The sequence below is a fragment of the Phalacrocorax aristotelis genome, chromosome 12, assembly GCF_949628215.1.
Source record: "Phalacrocorax aristotelis chromosome 12, bGulAri2.1, whole genome shotgun sequence".
In the NCBI taxonomy this organism is placed as follows: Eukaryota; Metazoa; Chordata; class Aves; order Suliformes; family Phalacrocoracidae; genus Phalacrocorax; species Phalacrocorax aristotelis.
This window is the reverse complement of record NC_134287.1, coordinates 13,282,329-13,308,405: the sequence shown is the minus strand read 5'-3', so window position 1 is coordinate 13,308,405 and position 26,077 is coordinate 13,282,329. Positions and strand designations below refer to the sequence as shown.

Genomic DNA, 26,077 nt, shown 5'->3' with positions numbered 1-26,077 from the left:
TTAAGGATCTCTGATAAGCAAGTTTTCATCTTGCTTCCCCCTCACCCAGAGAGTTTCAGTACTCATATGTCAGAGAGAGATATACCAGATCTCTTTTGCTGTGCCACAACCACCAAAATGCCAAATCTCAGGGCTCCAGCTCAGGAGCAGGAGCTGCAGCACAGCCCCTCCAGGAAATCAAAACTGATGCTGGTTGACTGCAATATCCTGGGCTATGAACCTGCTGCTTCAGGAGGACCTGCTGAGCTGTCTCTGGTAACGTCTGGCCCTGCCTGGGAGAAGGGAATACTGCAGCCATCTCAAGGCAAGCCACCCCAGTACCCGTGAACCAGAGCCCTCACAGACATCGAGGGCCAGGTTCTCCCAGAGTCCAGCTGGGTAATTCATAAGAAATGAATGCTCAACAGATTTCACTGAGCATATAGTAACACCCCTACTCAGCTGCCTTCTCCTGGAGCAATGCTTACGGTTGCCAATTCCTATGATTTTATAGTCAGTCTAGCAATACTTGCTATTTTTCTTAAAGTGTGGTAGCCTTGAAGTCAAGTGTTTAGGGAAGAACCTCAGCCTCTGCTTACAGCACACAGCAAGCTCCTGAACCGCTGTAGAGAAGAGTTTGAGAATGAGTGGAGTATACCCTGCAGGCTCAGGAACCAGAGAACAAATAAAGAGAACACAAAATGTATTATTTAAGAAACAGAAAACCAAAAAAAAACCACCAAAAAAAACCCCTCCCACCAATCTTCACAATCTTTAGAGGCCTGACTCATGATCCTAAAACAATTGGGGTTGGCAGTACTATACATTTACAGCATTTTTTCACAGCTGAAATATCCCAACATCCAACACTTCAGAGACCTTGGAGCTACTTGCAGATCTCCTGACTACAACCAAGAGTGACAATTCATCCCAGCTGCCAATCCAGCCCCAAGGTGTCTTCTGAAGGTGGTTTAGTGCTCATTGATGTTTGTAGAAACATTAAATTCCTGCTCACTTCACAGTAAGAGGTGTAAGCCTGCACATTTCCCCAGTCTTGACATTATAGCAGAGGGGTTACCTCCAGTACCTAAATAAGGTCTGTAGAGGATGGACATTGTGCCACAGAGTAAACACAACGGCATGAAGCAGTTGCCTAAAGTCTGAACTATTTTGCAAACATATCAAATTACCAAGTAAATTACTTTTTAGGAGTCCACAATTCTTCTGCACTCTACACAAACCAAACACTAGGCTTCCCATTCATATTTAGTGGGTACTGAATATAATGTGTGTGTTTTATAGGAATCCATCCAAAATAATTTTATTGGGCTGCTGGTAGATGAATTCTATACTTAGCCCCAAACATTCAGGTTTGAACACAATTTTTTTTTAAACACAACCCTTCCCAATGAAAAATCAAAAGGAATTAGTGGTAAAAGATTTAGCCACAAAATTCTCAGCAAGTTTAATTTGTTCTGTGGCTTAATTCCATGCAGCTCCAAAAATTCAGGACAAGACGTTTGCACACTTTTGGGCATGTATTAATGAAACATTTTGTTTACTTTGCAACTGCCAGAGCAATTAGCCACATAAAGTATAGAGCATTTAAAAAGGAAAGAGTCACTAAAGGAGCTTTCCAATTAAGTCTGCATGGATATTTCTGCACTGTGAGTTTTGGGGATCTGTCTGTTGGGTCCCTGCACCAACGTGTGACCTACCTGCCATCAGGGACTGCTAGGGGCCCAGTACAGCTCAGACGCAGAGCCCTTTCCTTCCCATGGACGTGCCCCTCTCAGTACCAGGCACTGACATGAATGATGCCCAACTCCTTTCCCCCACAACACCACCATGTTCCTGCAACTCCCAACACAGTCTGCAAACTCAGAGGGTCACCCTACTGATCTCTGGGGAAGAGGGTGTCCCGTCATGGGCACACGTGGCCTGAAATCCAAGAACATCCCAAGAGGTTACTGCAGAGGAAGAACAGCCTCCTGCAACAAAATATTAAAGACAAACAAAGTAAGAGCTTTAAAAGCCCTCTTGGGGCACTGCAAGTGGAAGTTGGAAGATTATGCTTCCAGATGGCTCCATACATACAGGCCCGTGCACATGTCTGGATGCAACCCACTTCTGGCCTGTTTGAAGGGACGCTGTAGGTGAATTTTAAAATCTAGCCAAGGTAAACCTCATGATTACTTGTAGGTATTTGTCTTTTCTTTCAAAGTATGTAAGTGCAAGCCACATAAGACAAAGAAATTAGGGACCAGGCCAGGCAGACTGCACAGCTTCAACTCTAACTACTCCAGGAAACAACTCCTGATCCCTCCAAATCACCCAGCAGTCCCAGACACCCGCTGTCCACACACATTGAAGAGGCTGAGAACAGAAAGTACATTTCAGATGGTTTTGCCTTTAGTTTTGCTTGTCATACTATGTTTTGAAAACACATTTCTACCTCCTTAAGAAAAAAATACTAGATACACTACTGCACAGTGATTCTTTGTTCTTGGGGATTCAAGTCTACTTTATGGCTGTGTTCATTACATATTAGAAAACCCAGGCCAAACAGTACTAGAAGTCCTCCCCCAAGGTGACATTTACATTTACTTCAAAAGGCCTCCCTGCAGAAGAAAATGCAGGAATTTTTTAAACCTTTAACTATTTTGTAAGGAATATACTGTACCAAACCACCACCATTTTGGGTTCTGAATGTTTTTGCCTGGTACAAAGGAAGCTAAAAGCAAGTGTCTGTACAGTTGAGACAGCAGGAGGCAGACACCTGGGACCCATCTTTCACCCACACTCCTGCCCAAAAGAGGGTCTGGCTGAGCCAGAGTATTTATGTTGCAGAGAACAGGGAAGAACAGTCCTGTTTTTCTCCTTAAGGCTGTAGGAATGCTTGCATAGATAAAAGAGGTTTTACAGAGTTTGCTTTCTGTACTGAGCAGATTTTGGAGATCCTTATGCAGATATACCATAGTCATTTTCATGTGACTGTCCACACCACAACAGAAAATTTTCATGTGAGAATCCCACTCCTAGGGCACCCAGATCTCATCCTTATCACCATGCCAGTGGCACACGTGTGGAGCAGATCAGGTACACTCTGAACATGGGATTTTGGGACAACTAGCACCCCACCTGCTTAGAGAAGCATGCAACGCACCCAGCTGGGGTCTGCTTTACACTCAAAAACTTCCTGCTAAAACTGTTCTACAAAGTCTTAATACCTTCAGTGAAATCAAAGGTTAGAAAAAAGAGGAGAAATAACCATAAAAACTCCTAAAAAAATCCCAGCCTCATAACAGTACTATCCACAGGCTGAATTTAAAAACTTGACCTAGCAAGCTTAATAGCATACTATTAAAACAATTTTTCCCCCAGTTTTCTTTCACCTTTGGACACAGATAAGCAGCATGACTGTGCCAGAGCAAGATGCAAGAGTCTTACAAGACAAGTGAAGCACCTAAATGCAAATAAATGCATTGGTCTTAAATGGAGCCTCATGCTGTACCTTCCTCAAGACATGCTGAACATAATTTCAGTTTAATATTCTGTTTCTCATTATGGGCCTTGGAAACTCTCTCAAGCACCATGAAAAGCAGTATTAACCCAGCCCTCAGCACTGGGGGCAATCCAGCCAAATTATTCATGCTGGTCTTTTGCTTCGATTTTTGTAGTCTTAACTTAATGTTCTTAAGCAAATCTGAAAGGAGGATGGCTGACAAATAGTACAGACTTTACTTAAGACATTATAGATAGCCATGTTCTGCAGCCTTGAGTCATTAAGCTAAAAACCTGCGCTGAAGCCAAGGGGAGTTTCACTGGAGCTGGGCGTAAAGGCTGCAGCCCTGCCATGGACCTTGGGGTAGTCACAAACAAGCACTGAGAAGCAAGAACGTTAAAAAAGAAAAAAAGAGAGGAAAAAGGAAGGTGGGAAAGGTAGGGAAAAGCGGGGGAGGTAGGGAAAAGGGGGGGAACACATACACACACACCTTCACACCCCCCATTTCCTCTCTTTGTAATCCAGCTATAAAGATTAGTCTCAAGTCCTGATTTCAGAGATAGGGGAAGGATAAGAAATGATTTGCAGGTGTTAGCATTTTCCTACAGATCTTCAGGGCAGCACAACTGATTTCAAGATGAAAAACTGGCATAGGTACACTTGGCAGGTAGAAAAGACACAGCAACATGGGTGGTGAACCAGTTTCTGTCCCTATATGTTACCCTTTACACTCACACAGAAACATCAGTGTGCCCATGAAATATCCCTCATTGTTCCATGAAAAGACTAATCTCATTTTCACGTATGCAGAAACGGGTGTAGAGCCTCATGCAAGAGCGGCCAGGTCCCAGGTGCTGTGGGCAGGCACAGCAGCAACGAACGGGGACACCAGAGAAGCCTGACACATTCCAGGCCAACTGGCATCTGCAGCCACTTCCATCTCCCCTGAATGCCATTACCCACTCTAACTTTATTTACCAAAAATAAGACCATTTTTACTCCACAGAATGAATGTGGCCTGGGGTGATGCCAGGAAAAAGGGTGGGAAAAGCTGCCCCTTATTTATTTTATCAGAACAAGGCAAAAGAGTTTGCTGCTAGAAATAAACATCAAGCCTTGCAAACACACACATTTCTCCCCCCGCCCCCCCCCAAAAAAAAAACAAAACAAACAAAAAAAACCCACTGCTCCCCCCTCCTCCTCCTCCTCTTCCTCCTTTCCCTTCGACATTGTAAGTAGCACAAAAGATCACATTACAAATGCCAGCTGTGGCTCTTTTGGAAGGTGGCCTCCATCTCGGAGGTAGTATATGTTCCTCACGGCCTAAGTGGTTGCTATGGTAAATATGCTTTTTATTGAATAGCAGAGTGAAACAGCTTTTAAAGAGACCCATAAGAACCCCATAAATACTCAAAATACAAGACAGATCAACCTCAGCCTCCCTGGAAACAGGTTTCTCTCTGTTTTCCAAAACAATCATGATTTTTGATCCCTTTTTTTGTGTATTTGTGTTGTCCAGTTGCCTCCAACTTCCCCACACCCAGGTGGAGGAGCTGGAGAGGGACAGGGGAGCTGGGACCCAAACCAGCACCCCGGCACAACGAGCTGCTTTGGCTTGTAAAGGCAAGCACCCGCCCTCCTGCGCAGTGGGAGGCTTGGGGGACAGCGGGTGCTCAGCACTGCTAAGCACAGGTCAACCTCCGCAAAGCTACCCACCAAACTCAGCCTGCCCTCCCAGAGTGCAACCAGCTAGGAGAAACCTCCCGTTCCCTCACCATCACCTCCTGCAAGCCCAACACTGCTCTGCCACACCAGCCCCAGAGCCCTGGAACACTCCCGTCCCCTGTGCCAGTCCTCCAGCACAGCAGTAAAAAAAGAATTAAAATATGTAAGTTACTTTGGTTCGTTTCTTATTCTTAATAAGATGATGACAGGTTTTGATGGCTGTAGATTTCTAAATAACCAGCCAAACACCTCTCCTCTGATTTCTCCCTCCAGTGGCAGCCCAAGTGGACAGGAAGGAAAAGCAAAGTCATTCTGAAAAAGTGAAGCAACCAGCGCTAGATATTGACTAAGCAAATACCAGTCCTGTGCCATTGCTCTTTGCTGTACTGAGGGATGGTTTAGAAGCTACAGACCCTAAAAGATAGGAAACCTTTTTTCTTTTTAAACAAAAAACTAAGACATAGCAAAGGGCTGAAACTTCTCAAGGTAAAGAAACAACAACAAAGAAGCTCCTCAAAAAGTTTTAGTATGATTTTAGATTTCTAACAAAACAAATACGTTCCTTGGATGATTTACCAGCTATGTCAGCTTTAGATTGTATAACAAAAGATAAAGAGCAAGCAATGCCTCTTTTCCTGGGATTCACCTTGTTACAATTGGTTACAAAAATGGTTTTAAAAAAAAAAAAAACACACACACAACATAAAACTTGATGATAAAGTACTTCAGAAGAAATATTCTAGCCCACTCCGTGCCATCTTCTCTAGAGGTAAATTTCCCACATGAACACTCAGAACTAAGATGCTCCTTAACATTAGATGGCACTGACACCAGCTGTGGGCAAGGATGGGCCAACGAATACCGCCCCTCTTGTGTAACACCGTATAAGTGAAGTGTCCCTTTAGACTTCTATGGATGCTATTTTAGAAAGTAAAATAAAACCCCAAAACCCCTTTCATGCAAATTTGTATTGAACACTTCAAACTCAACATCGGTTTTTCCAATAGAAGCAAGAAAATTTAACCAAGAACTGAAAATTTAACGGAGAAATTAATAAAAAAAGCAATTTTTAGCAATGCTACTTATAGAGTTTTATATTTTGCAGGTAAGTGGTAAACATTTGATAACACTTTTTATACTAAACAAGAAGTCATCACAACACAAAGGCACACATGCTGTGTTGAGCCTTCACCCAGGTAAAATGCTGACCAACTCTGACAAACTTTCATTCAAGATTTTGCAGTAAGAAAGGATCTTTTTTTTTTCTTTTTTTCTTTTTTTTTTTTTTTTTTTAAGTAAAGGGCGTAGAACAGGCTTGGTTTTTATTTTTTTAATGCTTTCCAAAAGTGTCTCTTTATTCTCTTGAGTTCAACATTGTCAGATGTGTAAACCAGCCTGACTGGACTTCACTGCCACTAAGTAATTCTGCAGTGTGTAAACTTAGAGCATTTTCAACTCTCTGCTCTCCTATGAGGCACATGAATGATAATGTCATAAACAGCCGGCAACAGCAAATGTATTCCCTCCTTTTACCATGGGTTCGTTAGGGTTTTTGTTTGTTTTCAAGTATTTCTCTTTTGGTTAGTGTAAAAGAAAACTGATGACAACCAATGCCATTAATGTCAAATGCCTTTTTTTAAAAAAACAAAGGAAGAATATCTTTCTGCGTTTACTTACAACAATGTGTGCTGGAGATGGAGACCTAGCATCCTTGAGGGCTTGTCTACTCTGAAGGCTCCCTGCCTGAACATCAAGCAGTGGCCATTTCATCTGCAGATACTGGATGGAGGAAACAAAAATGGGGAAAGAAAAATGAGTTCAGAAAAGAAAGGCAAAAAAAAATAAATAACAAATCTTAGGTAACATGGGTAAAAAGATAGATATAAATTAAAACTAATGCAAGGAACTGAAACAAAAACTAAGACGACTTTGCATGTTTGTGGAGACAAAATCTGTGCAGAACACTGACAATCTCATACTACCATGTTACAGTTCAGGAATAAGAAAATAAAGCAGATTGCAAAGACAGTATTACATTGATTTTATTAATCGTAGAAAATCTAGAAGAAGAATAAAAACCACACAGAAACAGAATACCAAAACCATGGAGGTTCCCCCACAGAAGGGGAAGGTAGATTATCAATTTCAGGAGGGGGAAAACACATATCGTGGGTTAAGAATATGATCTCATTATTTAATGGGTCATCTGTCAGCCTTCTTTCAACAAATGCACGATGTCAACTCCTCTGGCTTCCCAGTGCTGTATGAGCCCTAAAGGCAGAGGTCTACCCAAAAAGACCTAGCACTGCTGGGTCTTAGCACCTATTTTCCCTACTTTTCACCTTTTCTGGAAGTCACCATGGATTATTTTCTTCTTGCTCATCATCACCAGGAAAGATACCTTCTGTCAGACAACCCTCAATGGACTTGCACAGGGTAACTTATTCAATTACAATGCCAAACTTAATAAGCTCTCCCGCTGATGAAGTCCAAGACAGAGGACAGCCTGGTGCACTCAGGCTCAGCTGCGCTGGCCAGGCGCTTGGGGGTAGCCACAACTTCTTTATGTCACTGTCATCGGCAGAGAGGCTGAATACACACAGGCAGCGAGTCTGCAGTGTAAGAGGAGGTTGATTCAAAAGCAAAAAAAGCGTAACTACACTTCAAGAAGGAGCAGAATGTTCCCACAGATTTAGCTGACATCAAATATTGACTAAAACTTCTGCTCTTGGGCATGCATGTCCTCTCACTAAACTCACTGGAGGAGCCGTTGCACCCCAGCCAGATCACACAGCGGAGCTCAAGGCTTCCACCAAATAGGTGAAGTCTCAAGCTGGTACCCAGATTGCTGCATCAGAGGTGCTTGATTCTGACCAAAGGCAGCCCCCACAGAGAAGTTAGTTATCCCAAACAGACTTCCACACAGTACATCTAAACATAGTTTCAGCCCAAGCTTTTCTCTCTGCATGGTGCTGCACTGTGCCAATTGGGCGTACTGGTTAATACGTAATTTCTAAAAGCCCTATATTGTGCTGGAAGAAACACATACTGCCACATACCCTCAGCCTCAACCCAGAACTAAGAAATGTAGCTGTAGGCATAGATCAGGCCACTGCAGAAGATCCTATTTAGCAGTAGACTCTGCTTGACCTAACAGATCTATTCCTAGAAAAAATACCTAGAGAAACAGTTATGTTTACCTGTTCCTTCCCCCCCCCCCCCCTTTATTTTCAGAGTAATCTTGAAGGAGAACCACATGGAAACAACCCCACCACCCCAGGCAAACAATGGAAGCCATATCTGAATCTCCGTGAAGGAAGGAAGGAGATCTGATTCCATGATTTCAGCACATCACTATCACATTTGCTCATGTATGCAAAACATTTGCTAGCATGCAAGGCCTGTTTGCTGCAAAACCCTGGGCACCGAGGCGACCAAAAGCAGGAAGATGCATTACCAATTCCCATCACTTGGTGGGCCTGAGATTTCTGAGCTACTGGAATGCAAATAAACAAACCCATACTCTGGATTTGTGCCCCATATGAGTTCCTCAAGTTCCAAGAAGTCTTGTTTTTATTCACATTCACGTTTGGGATTTATGCAATGTGGACCAGAGTATTTCAGCACTTCTTAAAAACAAGAAATAAAACCCAAACAAACCAGAACTAGTCTACCATAAGTGACGTTTCTAACTCTTACGACTCGATTGTAAGCCTCTAGATATTTGATCGCTTGTATCAAATCCCTGCACTTCAATATAGGTGACCACAACATAAATTTTAAAGTTGAGATGATGTTAAAGTAACTTTCTAACCCTTTGTGGTTTCAAAAAAGTGCTTATAAATGCAACCCAAGTGCACAGAAAATGAACGCAAAACCTAAGCCGACTGAGAGCTTCTTAACTTGAGGGGAAATCTGACACATTTCAGATTTGCAGATGGCACTATTAAACAAGTCAACTGCTACATTTTTAAAATTCCATCAGTTGTCTTAGACAGTGATCATTCCTAACACCGCCACATAAGGGGGCGTATGAATTTGCAGAAAGGGTCCTGATGGGTCACAGCTACTAGCAGCTTCCTCAGGTCTTCCAGCCAGCTAGTGAAGTATTCTTCCCTTCTTCCAAGTAAAATGTCCTCACAGGATGTCTACCTCATGGTACACGACTGTTTCAAACTCCACAACCATTTCAGAGAGTGAGAAGTTACTGCTACCACAGCTAAAGCACTTATAAGAACATGCCAGCTCAACTGGTGGTGTTTCAGGAAATGGCCACTAAGCCATTACCCACCAAAATAAGCCAACCGCCCTCATTTTTGCATGACCACTCCATGGTCACGAGCAACCGTGGAATATTCCTACAACCATGACAACCCATGAAGGAGCTCAGGTCAGCGTCTGTCCTGAAGGACAAGCCAAGAAATGTGTGGGCTTCTCTCAGACTGCCCCAAGGCAGACAGGCACCGACACAGCAGCATGAGCAAGCTCACATCAGACCCCGTCCAGTCAGTAATTATTGCAGGGATTACAAAGCCTTCAGGACTGTCAGTTCTGCTGGTTTTTACTAGCAATAAATTCCCTTAGAAGAAACAAAGCAAGAAGGTATGGTTGCTCCTGCTCCACCTCATTCTCACAGCAGCCCGTACTTTCAGTGTGGGTGCTCCCACACCAGTCTGGCCAGCCTACATGCAAGGCAAGTTACAGATCTTACAGCTACCTTGCTTGTCTGCTTTTAAAACCCTTAGTTTGAAGTCTCAGTGAAGTCCTTCTCTTACCCACCCCTGCCAAAGTAGGATCCAAGAAGTTGTACAGCGCAAAGGCTAAAACGCAGCCAAAGCTGGTTCTCCTCTTGGGCATGCAGATGGAGCCCAGCAGGAATGGTCCAAACCCAGAGGGCTCAGTTTTGCACACAAGCACACACACTTCCTTCCACTTCCACTAGCGGGTAAGACACCACTGGGGGAAAAAAGTAAAATAAAATAAGCAGTCCCCATGGAAAGGAGTAATAAAAAAGGGTCAAAAAAGCAACTTCCACAAGCTCTACCAAGTGGCCAGGATCCAGAGCAGCATCCCAGCCCTGCCAATGGCAAGCTGTTCTGTCCATCAGATAAACAGAGAGGGCCAGAGCCCACAGCCAACGCCTGCACCAAGCTAACGAACCCACAGCTTCAACAGCGGGACATTTGCAAAGAAAAAAGCCCAATTTGCTGGCTTCAAAACACCAGCCCTGTTGATAAAGTATGAAATATTAGCATTGTTTAAGGTGACGAGCCTGACTCAAGGCCTCCTCATCCAAGAATTGTCATGCCTGTAACACAATATTGATGTGGTGGCTTATAATTCTTACTTTACATAAAAGCTTCATTGTGTGCCAAATTCAATCTCCACAGGCTACCTGAGCCACAGATTTTTACGAGTCTACATTTCAGCGCTGCGAGTCTACAATACACATAATTTTCAATTATGTTAGGGCAGAACAGGATCACTGCCTATATAACATTACTGGTTGGAGGAAATGAGACTCAGCCCTACTGCCGAGAGAGCTAACTGGATCCAGATGGTGGGCCGAGCGAGGCGGCCGTCCGAGGGAGCGACGTCGCAGCAGCCGCCCCTCCACAACTCTCACGATGGAGGGAGACGCCAAGCCATCGCAAGGGCCGGGAGCTGGGAGGGAAGGATGCTTGGGCAGATGGGGAGTCACATCACTGCATGGGGAGAGGGAAGGAAGAGGGGGAAGAGGCGTGATTGCTTTCGCAGGTTTACTACTGCTGCCCTACGCTGCGATATTCTTATTAAAGAGGAGAAAAATTAAGTCCTGTTACAGTGGAGAGGTAAATCCTTTCCTTCCTCAAGCAACTAAATAGCAGGAAATCCTCTTCTCTTGGCCCTAAATAGAGATTTGAGCCAGACGGTTCCTCTGATTTGCAAGGAGTCCACAAAAATCCAAAGCCGACTTTCCCAGCCTTCTGACACTGCTTCTACATTCCTGCACCAGGGGGGAAGGGTAGGAGGGAGGGAAGTTCCCACCATCCGGCTCCTGCAAAGGCTGGACACACGCTCGCTCCTCTCTTGCTTCTGTGTCTCAGTGTGGAAATTAGGACTTGCCTGTACAAACATTGAACTTTTCAACAAATTAACTCTAACAAATCTGCACAAATTATTTCAGAGCAAAACTGTTGAAATGGGCTCTGCTGGCCTGCTTTTAACATTTTTTAAAATAATGTCATCTTGCCATAAGTATTTTATTCCCTGTTTAACAACATGATCTGATGGGGATCATTAGCATGTGTGTGTTTAAAAAAAAAAAAAAGAAAGAAAAAAAAAATGTTTTATGGCAAGTCTCAGAGAGCTTAAGCAAAATAATTGTTAAGCTCCAGGCCTCTGCACAAAAATTAAAACACGTATGGGGTGAGTATACTTGAGAGAAACCAAAGCTTTTAAAAAGGCTGTTAAATTGTCAGCACAGGGGAAAGGCAAATGATTTGAACAGCCAGATTTTCTTTTTTTTTTAAGAGAGGGAACAAAAAAAGCCACCCTTATCCTCCACTCCTGCAAGCAGCACATCCTCACCTCCCATCAGCAGTCAGAAGGTCTTGCAAAGCATGGACCCACCGAGAGCAGCTCTGCGCACCCACCCCCCTTAAATACCACCCAAAGCAGCTGCCTTCCTGGGCACCAGCGTGGCAAACGATCATCTTTCCCAAGACTTCACAGCAGAGCTGGTCAAAAGCAGCTAAAATTCATACCCAGGACTACAGGAGTTTGCTGGAAACTCTTACGGCCAGCAGCCACCCCCTGCCCCGGGGCCGGGCTCACAGCGGTGCAGCCCCGATGGAAGGGATGGCACAGAGCTCGCAGGTGTTTCCTGCACCGGTGTCCAACCTAGAGCTGCTCCCTTGTCACGCTATTGTTTTCACTGCTGTAATGCCCTATGAGTGATGTCCCACAGCATACAAATACATAAATGCAATTTAAAAAAAAAATACACTGTATTTTTAAATGGAGGGAAAGCTGCACAACACTTTCCAGCTCAGGTTTCCTGCAGCTGGTGCTTATTAGCTCCCAGGAACTGAAACAAGCAGGAGCAAGGCTCCTGGAGTCAGCTTGATGCCACAAGCCTCCATAAGCTCTCCTAACCATGGGACCACATCTCTGCCTTTAGAGTCTGCACCTTCTCCCTGGATCTCAACATACCACGTAGGCAGAAATATTTCTGATCCTAGTTTTACTGTTAGTCTCTCCCTTGGCCAGCACTGGACTATCACATGGAAGTACACACCTGGACATCAACTTTGAGGGTCAGGAGTTTCTCCAATATTTATTTAGCGACTTTTCCGGGAAGGGGCATCTAGACAAATTTTAACCAGAGATAATCCAGTAGTAACACAGGAGAGGGCAACGCTGAGGGGAGGGCTTAGATTTATGGGGAATGTGATAGGAACGAAGATGGAGCTTAACGAGACTGTAATTGCTCTCTGCAGACAAGAAAAGTAGTTGCAAGAGGATACTCGTCTTGGCACCTACAAAGAAAGGTCTGCAACCTACTAGTGTCCCCACTTAAGTCAGAAGGCAAAGCCTCTACGGATTTAAAAGTAGAACCTCAGCTTCTGCTCCACCCCTTATTTTTGGTCTTCAGTTATCACCTTGTTTGTAGAAGCATGCAGAGAGCAAAATCTACAGGGTTTTTTTAAATAACTGAAGGAGATTGCCGAAGGAACTTTAAATGGGCCTCCTATTTCTTGCAGATCTGCAATGTCTGGAATTTTTTGTACGAGAAGTAATAGACACCACCCACAATGTTCAGCCCTTCTACAGAATATGTAATGTACCACGACGAGGCACGGGGGAGCTGCTCAAAATGAGAGCAACGAGGCATATTTCAAAGAGACCGATCCTTTCCACACAAAAGATTTCCCCACAGCATTCAAGAAATGAAAGCATGAAATTGTAAAACATGGAAGTATTTATCACATAAATCCACTCCTTTTTTAGTATCACCCTTTAATCTACCACAACTTTGCAAAAATAAATTATTAAATAAAATACATCAATAGGGAAAAAGTGGCACCAAAATAAGGAACTGGTAAGTGTTGTGTACCTGCACAGACACATGCACATAGGTCCTTAAGTCCTCTTCCCAATTTAAAATGCCACTTATTCACCGGCACTGGTATCAGTCAGACCATCTTGTGATATATTCCTGAACAAGACACTTCTAGTGCCTTGAATTTCCCTGTTATTGAGAACTCGAGTAACCTTGTCTCCTTCCCTTCCAGTAATACAGTAGAGTCCCTGAAATGGGGAGCCTTGAGTTGCCCACTTCAATATTTTGCCTTTGCCTTTGTCACACTGCTGAAGTGCTGCTAGGGCATAAAAAAGGAGAAGGCAGAGTATTCCACAGCCTGAAAGTCAGAGAAATGTGTTAGCGACTGAACAGTTCGAGATCATCTCAAAGGAGGGATGCCTAAAAGCAGAAATCCTGCGACCTGGAAGTGCCTCACTGAAGGCGTAGACCAATCTAAGGCAACAGGCAAAGAGGATGCCTGTTTTGGGGTGGAACAAGGTACAAGGAAATAGTTTGAGCCCCATGGGCACCTCAACAACTGCAGTTGCCTCTTGGGTGAGCAGTCAGACCAAGCAGAGGTGGAGGAACATCCCAGAGGCACCGGATCAGTTGCTTTCTCCTGACCTAATCAACAGGCGCCGTGCCCTCGCAGCACACACGGGCCTTCTCCCACATCTTGAATGAGATGCAAAATGTAACGGCTACATCCCATTACTACTGCCGCACATCACCCCTACTTACACGGTTTTTCTATACATATGATCTATACATATGATATGGGCAGAAGAGGCTGCCGTGGGAGATAGCTAAAGAGAATAACCAGAAACTTCCTTAAAAATTATTGCCTATGAAAGTTCAAGCAAATTCAGATAATTATTTGCCCATTCTGACACAGAGGAAAGGCATTCTTGCCATCAGTTCTACTGAAATACTGATATAAACCATTTTTTTTGCTTCTAATGAATGCAAGTTTGGTAGACTACAGTTGAGTTCTAGGATAGCTAATCAGCTACTGCAGGAATTAAAAATCTTTTTTTTAGCTTTACAAGAGGAAGAGTGTTCATGTGACACAGAAGTACGGCATTACTTTCTGCAGTTCACATGGTATCTCAGCAAAACAACTGCAGGCAGTGTTTCTCGATCCAGGGTGGAGCTTGGGAAAGCACCATTCCTTTTTTCACGTTTAATTTGAAAGCCTCCACAGCCCTTGCTGCACTAATCAGCAGGCTGGCTGAGTACTATTTGGATGTTATAAAGTACCGTTCCAAAAGACAGGCAAAAATAAGCATATCATCAGTAGAGGAACAAGAACAAACTTTTTATCTACTTACTTCAAGCCAGCAAAAAACCAACTTCGTCTTCAAACACTTTCCCCATATTTTCTCTACAACCTGTTCTGTTCCACTCAAGCACAGAGTTTCCATTACAGAAAGAATGGGGCAGTCATGAAATCTCAACTAAGTCTTTCTGTAGATACAACTTGTTTAGACTCAAAGCTAAACCAGCCTCCAAGACTCCCTGAACAATTTGATGTACAGACCCACATTTAATTTCTCTTCCTGGCAATCTCCCAGAAAGTGAGAGAACAATTGGTAACTAGTGTTTGCATGAAGTCCAAGAATGCATTTTATGGTCTATAAAATATAATTCCTTTCCTCCCCATTAAATAAAGACAGTAAAAATATCTGACAGCATGTTAGAAGCAGAGATCATGGCACTGAACTACCTCCATTGTAACAGAAGGGCTGCTCCAGGGGAACCTTGCCTCCCTTAAAACTTTCCAACTCTGTTAAGAGCGTAACTCCATTTGTAAAGGAGGCACTGTAACTTTAAGCTCTGCAACTACCTTTTTTAAAACCATTTTTTTAAGGGGAAAAAACCAAACCAAACCAAAATAAGAGAGCTCAGCGGTCAACCAGCCTGGTTCTGCTTTAATATTATAGAACACGTTGGCCCTGTCCTGCTCCCCTCTCACCCCACCACGTGGATCTGTGGCACAGGACAGCGTGGCGGTGTAAGGAGTAGAAGGGCCCATCCAGAACTCCCCGCACCTTCCCCTTGCTTCCACCACTCGGAGCTGGAGTGGGAGTTACACATTTCCCTGTTATGGGAACCATTAACCAGATTCCTTCGGTGCCCTGGTGGTAATGCCCATCAGGAAACTCATCTCTACATGACCAGGATGGAAAATGGCTGCTGAACTGATACCATTTTCTACCAGGTGTACGTGTGCGAAGTAAAAACACCAGACAGGCAGGGGCCTATCTTTGTGCACCGCTGTCCTGGATCAGTCCTACCTGCCTTCCCCATTTGTTACTGTCATCAGAGATTGACAGTTGCCCAATCTGTTCTCTCAAGTGTTTCCTATTTCTAGGAGGGGAAACAGTCTGATTTGGCTTCTTATGGTGTGGAGGGATGGAGAAGGAGAAGGGCTAGGGCCAGCTGCGGCAGCAGGCTGGCTGCGCAGCGGTGGCTCTCAGCAAGGCAGCACCGTGCCGTTTGGTCACACACCTTCTGTGAGCAGCTGCATGAGTTCAAAAGCCTCAGTTTACAAAATTTGAACCAAAAGAGGGTTGATTCATAAAGCGCTCAGCATCTCTGGCTATCAGAAGCCAACAGATGCATGACAAGGGCAAGACAGGAGAAGGATGCCCGGTGAAGTGCATCCTCCTCCAAAGGGGCCTCTCAGACTATCTCGGTTGGGGGTTGGTTATTTTTTTACCCTTTGATCCAAATTCTCATCTCAGGTCCTGTAAAGTACCTGTGAATGAGAGGCAGGTATGGGTGGGATCCTGGATGGGTGGGATCCTGGAGTAAAGGTGCTACAGGAAAATTCAGCTGTTTGCTTGTTATTGTAACGTCGCCTAACGGGGTTTTACTGAAAGAGTCATATTTTCTCCCGCTGTTGGGTAAGTGAAACTCATGACTCGAATCACTACCACAAAAATTCCTGTTGATGTAGCAATTCTGGGTGAACCGCCGGGAGCCACTCTCTAGTAAACCCAGCAAATTTCATACAGAATTTCCTGTCACCTCCCTTGTGGTTTCCATGTGCAATGGGGTCTTCGATGCAGCAAGGGGTTACTGCAGAATAGATGGCTCCAAGAGTTTCAGGCCCTCATGAAAACCAAGAACTTGCAAAATTCTCTTTCCCCAGGGTTGGTAACTTTTGTCTGGTTTGTGTTTTTTTTTTCTTCTTTTTAAAAAACAAACCCAAAAAGTTAACTCAAAAATGTAACCTAAAGGCAACCTCAGGAAAAAGTCCCAGAGATAACACTGGAACCAGCAATATTCTGACCTCCTAGGAGAAACTGGGAAGGTTGCTGTTGAGGTTATTTTGTTTTTCAGAAAGCCTGCCCTGGAAAAAAAATTTCCACTGCATCATATCCTGGTCCACATTCCTCACTGTAATCTTTTAGCTCAGATGCATGGAGATGTCTTTGAAAGATGTAGAAGAGGTTGAGAGTCCCCTCAGCTAATTGTGCTGGCTAAGAAACAAAACTTGTGGGCTGGGGTAGGATTTGTGTCAGGCTGACCTTCTGTAAGACCAGCTACTCCTCTGAATAAAACCCTCTCGTTGCCTCCGCCAGAATCCTCCTGCCACTCAAGTATCATCTTGCTGTAACAAATTACTCCTAACCCAGGATTACAGCTCTTTCCAAATCCCTCCTAGAGAGCCGGGAAATATATGTTCCCTCCCAAGATTCGGCACCAGTTGTTTCCCCTATCAATAATCCCCCTATTTGCTTCTGTAATGGCGTTAGCCCGTGAGGCCAGCAAGACCCCATTTTGTGCCCATTTTCCTTCCAAACACCAGCTGGATGTCTCAGTTGTCCATCAGAAGAGGAAAAGATGAAGGTTTGCCTTCAGATACCCATGGAAAGGACACCCCGTCTGGCCAGAGGCAAAGCTGACTCCTGGTTAAGGAGGAAGAATTATATTTAGGTGGAGGACTAAGTGAATCATTTGGGATGAAAGCAAAACCAAACAAATGAAGTATTTGGTAAATCTGTGCTGTCACCTCTTGTTCCTGGGCAGCCACCCCATATATTTATTTTCTGGTTTCCTCTAGCACCACCAAAACAATGTAATATGCATTTATGGTATTTAAATGAAATATTTTAAAAATATTCTTAGCTGAATCATCAGCCACACAAACTCTTCCTCAAGAACAAATAAGATGTTTTTTTCTTAAAGGAGATGCAGACGGAAAAGATGTTAAAGTAAATATGGTCCAGAATTGACACCACTATGAATTATTTTTCCCAATTTAAAAGGCACCCCAATGAAAGTAAGTCCCATTCCTGTAAAATCCAAATAAAGGTGTGGTATGCCTCCAGAAAGGTATTTGCATTCTCAAGTAACGATAGGTCATGCATTAATTTTAAGCAACTTTTGCTGAACTGGCATATTTTAGGGACAACAATGTACAAGTTATACTACTGGAAGTTTTGGAGAAATGTTATTTTTGCTTATTTGGAGAGATAAATTTTCCGCAGTCGAAACAATTATAATGGCATATCCACTCCCTGAGCTAAACTGACTAGAAACAAAAGTCAAACAGCAGAATGCACTAACACAAAATAATCCTTTCGGTTTTAATGAATTGAAAAAAAAAGAAAAAGAAAACCCTTTGTTTTAAACTGCAAATTGAAATCATACACTGTTCCATGTGTCTATAGGAAAAAGGAAAACCAGATTATCTTCTGCATAGGGAAAAATGCAACATGCATAAGCCTGCATTTTTCCTCTGAAAGGTGATGGCAAGAGAGGTGGGAGAAAAAAAACCCAAAAACATAATTAAAAAAAAAAAATCCTTGTAGAAATGCTGGCTGGGAGGGGGCCTCTGTCCCGGGGAGAGGGGTATCAGCAGCTCTGCAATAGCTCGTGTCCTGGAGAGACTCCGCCTCATGCGCCAAATTCTTGTGGTTGTAGAAGAGGTTTGTTTTGGAGAGGTGAGGGCTGCTTTCCTACAGCAATCCGGCGCGAACACCTACCTCATGGCCCCGGGGAGCGCAGCCCGCGCTCCTGCAGGCACAACACGCCCGCGCGCTCCCCACGTTTGCATTTGTCACACTTCCATGCCACAGCCCCGAAGTTTAAACAAGGGAGTCGTCAGAACAGCCCTGAGTGTATAAATCTGTAAATAGCCAAAAATGTTGCTCTTGTTGCTAAATATAGCGCAGGCATTCTGAACTGGCTGGCCCACAAGGCAACTGTTATATTTATTTATTTAAAGGACCATGGTCTGGGAACACTGAGTGTTTTTTAAGCCCGTTCATGTATACTATGTTCCCTCTCATATGAATGGGGTGGGGGGGGGGGGGGGGGGGGGGGGAGGGGGGGGGGGGGAGGGGGGGGGGGGGGGGGAACCGGGGGGGGACAGGGACACCTAAAGGAACTTAGCAGGTACCAGAAAAACAACTTCCACTTAACAAAGCCAGAAAGCAGAGAAGAAAGACATATTTGGCTTTGTAACGGGAGCAAAATCTCCTCCAAGGATGGTAAACCAGGCTCATACAGAGTTAAAATGCAGAATAGCTTCAACCCCACCACTCTGAACAATTAGCAAATGCCTTGCTCCCTATGAGGGTTCTCCCCAGGAGCGGGCACGTCCCGGCTCAGCCAGCGGGAGGGGAGGGAGGGATGCAGAGACCAGGGCTGCCCAGGAAGAGGGGGGACCCCAGCAGCCCCACTCGCCTGAGAAACGCCTGCACTGAGTTCCGAGGAAAAGACAAAACAGGGACGCGCAGAAGTTCACCCTCACGAAGCAGGCACAGGGCAGCCTATTTACTACTAAACCCTGGAAGTTAGGCACCAGCTCGCACTTTGCCTTCGCAGGAGGGTGAGAGCTAGGGGTGCAACAAGCCCACGCAGGAGCAGAGGGCAGGAATCCCTGGGGAAAGGCTCCGGGAGATGACAGCCCAGCCCTGGACCACCCAGGAGCCAGCCTGCAAAAGAGCACTCACCTACGGGATGCTCTCTGAAAGCCAAGGGCCCAACCCAGGCGCTGGGGCAGTGGCACAGACCCCAGGGGATGGGGTGGTCCCTGCTGCGGCTCGGGGCAAGGATGAGGGCGCACACTGGCCCCCCACAGACCCGCTGGGAGAGCCACGGACAAACCGGTGGCACCAGAGCTTTCACACACCTGTGCTAAGTGCCCTGGACCCGCAAGTGTCAAATGAATATTTTAGGTTTTAGCCTTACCTGCAACTGCTAAAAAAAAACCAGTAGCTAGTCGAAGCTTGTTACAGCTGTCTTAAAGGGGGGCGGGGGGGGGGAATGCTTTTTCTTAGCAGAGCAGGGGGTGGAAGAGGCTGCATAGACAGCTCCAGTAGCCAGAGGCACTTTGCAAGGAGGAAAGTAGAACTCAAGATGTGGGCAGGCCTCAGGATTCAGAGCCTCAGGGCACATCCAAGAGACACCAACCTATTTACTGAACAGCCGGGAAAGCAAAGGCTCCAATCATACAACATTTTATAATCTTATTGTGGACACTTATATTTTATAAGTTCAAGGTTGAAGACACTGGAGCGGGGAGGGACACAACAAGCTGTGTTAGCTGTCTGCTGGGGTTTTGAGAGGAGTTTTTGTTTTTTACAGATGAGGCAGGATAACTGCATACAAGGGTAATTATAAATGAAGCAAGTAAGGATCAATGAGCTCCCTTTCATAGCAATAGCTTATTTATTTAAAAAATCATGACACAGCATTTTTGTTCTATTTCCAAGTCAAATTTGTCCTAGGTGGAATCAGAGGAAGAAAAATCAGGTTCCTAAAGGGATTTTTGAGAGCATTAATAGACTGAAGAGCATCTGAGCAGGACAATAAGTTGAAGTCAGTGTTTCTGCGTGCCGCCCAGCTAACCCAGTAACCTCAGGGGGGACCTTTCATCTCAACAGACCTGCACACAAAAAGTCATCACAGTGCACCCTGCTCCCACTAAGGAGCTTACCTCTCACATCTAACATCAGGCTTATTAAGCAGGGTGCGATGATACAATAGTTGCTAATCTACTGAAAATTATTATTATTTTTCTCCTGCCCCCCCATAAGCAACATGGGGATTTGCAACATATTGTTTGTAAGATGGTACCTGAAGGGCAGAAGGAGCTTAAACTGCCCTGCCCTCCCCGCTCCCTGGGTGATCCTTCCCCGGGAGGATTTCCAGTGACGGCTATCAGGAGTAGCCCAAGCATTGTAGAAAAATTGCTCTGACTGTGTATGGGTTTAATCAGAATAATTAGTTGCGTTCTGTTAAAAAACAAAGGGGGAGGGGGGAGGGGGAGAAATAATTATCTGTCCAGCGACCAGGAGGAGAACAGCAAAGACAAAATGCAGGACCTCAATGCAATCATCCACCGCCCTCTTCCATCGGTCCAGGAAAAGATTGGCAGCTCCTGCAAGACCTGCTTCAGGCTGTCATTCTGTGGAGCTGGATGTTTTGCCATCGCTTCTGAATGATAATTGGCTCAAAAATTAACACGCCTCACTGTCCCTGTAGAAAGAGCCCTGTGCTCTCATCCTGTGGGGTCATTACCCGCCGGAGCATTCCACATTTCCTCGAGAGGGAACGAATGTCCTGAACTCCCACACACTTCAGAGCAGTTAATTCACTCAACAGGGCAAAGTATTCAGGTCAGAATTTTTTCCAAGAAGCCATAAGGACTTGGGTGCCTGATTGGCTTTGCTACTTTGTGAATCCCATCCCTTGCATTGGTGAGTGATTTAAGACCCACACCAAGCCCTGCTCAAAAGGTCAGAAATTTGCAAAAATATAAAATAGTGTTAGTCACTATAAGTAAATTTACAGAAGTCAGAGTTGTATCGAACAAAGTGCTTTCACTCTCAAAGTAATTTTAAACCTCCTCTCTGATTTTATTAAGGCTGTTAACTTCTCCCCTCATCTGAGTCTCCTATTTTGTTCCAGGATGAAGAAGAACATGCCTCTGTCTCAGACTAACGGAAACCTTGGTGCATGTCTCATATAAACGTGTTTGAAAACAAACGGAGAATTGGGGTTTTACTTTACTGTAGAGTTTAACACTCACATCAATCATTCTATATATGTACACACCAAAATACATTGCAGACAAACCCATATCCTATCAGTCCTGCATAATGATGCTTTAAACTTGTAAATATAATACATCAGGCCAATTCATCCACAAGTGTCAATCATCTCGGTGAAGTTGCTGAAGTCTTCAGTGTTTTGCCCCTCAGAAACCCTGATTCCCAGATCATTGCTACCAATGCCAAATTATTAACTATTTGTGACTACCCTGTGCTGTCTAGCACCTTCCACCTCATACCCCAAGCCATGCAGAAAAGGGCTGTGCACCACTGTGTAAAATCATACAAAATTCCCCACCTTATTTGCAGTGCATTAAAAAAAAGAAAAAAATCAAAGCAACCCCCACAGACAGAGAATAGAGGCCACCGAAATAGTAGAAGATGGCAATGGAAAAATGGATGGAGCAGCCATTCGCCCACACAAGCCAGGAGCATTTCAAACAGAAGTGGGAAGGGAATTAAAAAAAAAACATCTGGCACTGGGAAGTCCACACTATCCACTGTACGCTTGGGCAGGGGGTGGTTAGAGATTTTTATTATTATTATTATCATTATTATTAAAAGAAGGGGGGAGGTAATCATTTGCCAACAGACTTTAGCTTAATCATTTTGAAAATGGAGAAAACCCAGAAATGACCGAGTGTAGGCAAGCTGCAGGGCAGGGCTACAGGGCTGTGAGGGTCCATACTTAGCTGCCACCAGCCACTGGGACCACTGAGTAAAGCAGCTCCCTGCACCAACCGTCCCACTTCTTTCTCCTGTGCAGGAGGAATTTAAAAAAAAAAAAAGGTAACAAAATAAAACTACAAGCTTGCCCGTCAGTGGGGCCTAGATTAATTGTGAATGCAAATTAAGCCCTTCTGCAGCACTAGGGTCCATTTCCAGGGAAATGGGTACGCTCGCCTCTGTTTACTCCGGCTCCAGCAATGCAGCACAACCTTCAGTCAAGCTATTAACTTGAACGTTGAACTTCACAGCGCTGGCTGTCTTTCTCAGCCATTCTTTTGATGTTACCTCCAAAGCAAAAGATCAAAGACTTTGAGTGTGGTGAGGGGAAGTCCCAGGCTCTTAGCCTACCAGCCTGTGATATATGTTAAAATCCTGGCCAAAAGAGAGAGTGAAGGGAAAAAGAAAGGAAAAGCTAGGGAAGAAAGCATCCTAGCAGAGCGGTGACACAAGGAAGTGGCACAGCAAAATCCACGTGCCACGTCTACCCGGGTTCATGACCGCAGAAAGCAGCCTTGTTTCTCTGTCACTGTGTTTTCTGGCAGTACCAAATTGCTCCCTAAAAATCAGCAGCCCCCCCATCACGCCTTCTGACACAAAGCCGCACCTTGCACGCTGCCCGGAGAGACTGCAGATGCGTGCCAGCAGCACAACCCTAACGAGAAAAGCATCCCTGGCTGCTACATCGTGCAAACCCCAAAGGTTTGCAGGGTGAGAAGAGACGACACAGGACCGGGACTCAGCGAGACACTGAATTTCCACATCCGCCACAGGCTCCTGGGCCATCCTGAATGAGTCACACAAAAATAAACCCTTTGCCTCAGCCTTCCTGCTTGTAAAATGTGGATAATATTGCCCTGCCAGGATAAAGGCCTATTCTTCCTTGTGGGGCCTGGAGAGGCAGCGGGTGCTAAAGGCCGTGCTGCTATCTGCCCTGGTCCAAGTCCACGCACCTCCTCACGTGTCACCACACCCCAGGCAGGAGGGGAAGCCCACGGCCACCACGTGTCCTGGGGACCGGCAGCTCCCCTGCCCCCCGGCAGGCACAGGGGCTGCTGAAGAAGGGGCTGCGTGGGGGGGGGCAAGGCAGCTTCCGCCACACCTCCCCACCCTCTCCCTGGAGCAGATCCGGACGCCTTTGGGAAGGCTGGTCCTGCAGGAAAACATCTAGAAAGTAATCACTTTTCCCCCCCCTCAGCCTGCTTTGTTTGTTGTTGGGGTTTTTTGTTGCTGCTCTTAGGAGGTTTTGGTTTTTTGTATTATCTCTATTTGAGCCATGTGTTTAGAAGGGGGCAGGAAGGGGGCAATCTTTTTATGTGTGTGTGTATATATATATATATGTATAACTTTTTATTTTAAAATTCTGTCCAACCATTGTCCCCTTCCTGAGCCTTTTTTGGGTTTATTTATATTCCCATAATACACAACAGCACTCCAGATTTAGATGGTGACACTTGGTTGACGCGGTCAAAAGTGGATCCAGTACAGCCTGTCTGCCAAACCAAGCCCCTCATCCATCAGCTGAAGTCCTTTTACTGCAGGGTCATGAAGGAATCACGGACTGTTTTTCATTCCTTTCTACCAATGTCCCTGCTAACTCTAGAAACCAAAACCCTCTTATGCTTGTCAGCTCCTCCTCTTCCCCACCCCCGTGAATTCAGCTCTTGGCATTCACCAGCATAAAAAGCCATGGGATTCAAAACAGAAATTCTTCAAAACAGAATTCATGGCATTAAGCAGTAAGTAGGATATTCTGATTTTATTGTACTTTACTTACTCCTACTTAGCCCTAATCCTCACTCCCTAGACAGGGGCTTGCTCTCGCTCTCAGCGAAGTCGATAGGAATTTGGCTATTGACTTCAATGGAAGTGGGATCAGATCCTCACATCTGTTGCACAGGGCAAGCAATATGCAGAGCAAAAAAAGAGATAGGTGAGGAGAGGAAAAGGAAAAAAAAAGGGGGAAAAAAAGGGAGGAAAAACCTCAACACTTAATTCTGAAATGATAGATGAGCTTGGATCAGGATTGCAAACAATGGATGCAGGGGAAGGTCTGACTCTGCAAACCCCAGCTAACACCACCAATTCCTCCTTTCTTAAAAGGACAATTCAAACAACTGCAGGGAAAAAAAAAAAAAAAAAACAAAAAAAACAAAAACAAAAACAAACAAACCCCAAACCACAACAAAAAGTAACCCTCCAGTCACAGTTTCTAATACAAATGAACCAGCCAGCCTCTCAGTAAAGCTCCTCTCACGTCGAGGAATCCCTCAGCTCCCTTCCCAGCCCTCGTCTCCCTGGGGGTTCGGAGCACAAGGCGAGCAGGCTGGGCAGGCACACGCAAGGAGGCAGCAGGATCCCAGGCCGCAGAAGATGGAGCTGATGGAGCAGTGTGAGAAGTCAAGTACTAGTTGCTGCTCCACAGCACGAGAAGGATCCAAGATAAACAAGACCTAGATCTGGAACGTGATCCCGCCCTGCGTCACAGCCCTGCGATAATGCACCAGGAGTCAGGATTTCTTGGCATCAGTCACGCTATCAGCAATAAACAAGCCAGTTCTCTAGAGCTACAAGGGATGCAAAGGGAGTTGGGGAAGGAAGGAGGGAAGGAGAGAAAAAAAAAAAAAAAAGAGAGAGAGAGAGAGAGAGAGAGAGAGAGAGAGAAGGCAGAATTACCTGTGTATCAGCCAAAACACTATATCGAATGAGTATGCAAAGAAGCAACTGCCAAAACTGGGATGGGAACAAAGAAAATGACATACTGAAACAAATCTTATACACCTACCTGCAGAGATGCCGTTCAAGAATTAGGCATCTTGGCAGAATAGTTTCTCCTTGTGATAAATGGAGGGCAGCAATGGTAGCTTACAAAGGGACAGCCCCAAGATTCAACTTCTGCACCTATATCTCCTTAACATCATGAAGAATTTTGAAGTCCTCTAGAAATTATTTAAAATAAGTAAATATATATAACAATCTTGCTGGCTTTCCAAAATGCCTGAAGTCTGTTTGCTTTCTGCACTGCATGGCAATGAGAAAAGCCACTCTCCCTCTCCATTTATGTTCCATTTCAAGTTGTGGTCCTTACTATGTGCAATGCATTCACCATGCCAGGAATATCACGTAGCTTGGAAAAAGCCAGAAAAAGACTGATGAAACTGTGAAAAAAAAGAAGGCAGGAACAATATTTTGCTAAAAAAATAGAGACAACATTTGTGTTCAGACAGGAGCTAACGTAGTGCCTATAGTCTCCAATCCACCCAAGCACTTAAGCACCTGCTTAACTTTTAAGCCAAAGCAGCCCTGCAGGTTGCAGTATATTTCAACTCAGAGGTGCTCCAAGGCACGGCTAGACTAGTGCCCGAGCAGTGCTGGCCGAGTCGCTAGCATTTATTGACCGCACATATGGCAGGAAGAGCTTTAAAGCTGCACAGCAAGTGGCTTTCAAAACCATCAGACCTGCAAAGAGAAATCAATACAATTTGCTTCTAACTACCCAGTCTTCAAGTCGGGTTTTTATTCCTGATCCACCTTCTCGCTCCCCCGTCCCACCCGATCCAAGAAGCCCCAGGTGCTCGGGTATTGGCATAGAGGGAAAACCCAGGTCAGAGCAGAGGGATGTGATGGGAACTGGAGGAGAGTGTCACGTCCTGCTTGCTGTAACACCCTGTAAAAAGTCACCTCCTGCAACACAAAAATTCTCACAGAATTAAATCCCTTATAATCCCATTTAGCAGAAACAAGGTAGAGCAGTATGCTGGTGCTTAAGACATTTTAGTCTTTCAGAAAGTACATTTTGTTTAAAACAAAAATAAAACCCTGCTTCTCTTGAAAAGAGCTTGAATGGAGGAAATTTTAAACCTGAGTCAAACTTCTCTGTGAAGGCACTTTTTGTTTCCTAGGCTTTTTTAAGGAAGTTACAGAGAATAAACCCTTGAATATTTTCACTCTTCCCATATGTGATTATTTTTATAGCAGCCCATATACGTGCTACTCTAGTTCATA

The 26,077-nt window shown here is 44.7% G+C and overlaps 1 protein-coding gene across 23 annotated transcripts in view; it reads right to left on the bottom strand.

Moving 5' to 3' along the window:
- TCF7L2 (transcription factor 7 like 2) overlaps nt 1-26,077 on the bottom strand; it is a 181,458-nt gene that overhangs the window by 110,363 nt on the left and 45,018 nt on the right. For 19 of the 23 annotated variants that reach the window (XM_075108242.1, XM_075108255.1, XM_075108253.1 and 16 more), the window contains exon 4: nt 6,887-6,988. The exons of the other annotated variants lie outside the window; for them this stretch is intronic. In XM_075108242.1, the coding sequence (XP_074964343.1) occupies nt 6,887-6,988 (102 nt within the window). The remainder of the gene's footprint in view (nt 1-6,886; nt 6,989-26,077) is intronic. 23 annotated transcript variants of the gene reach the window in all.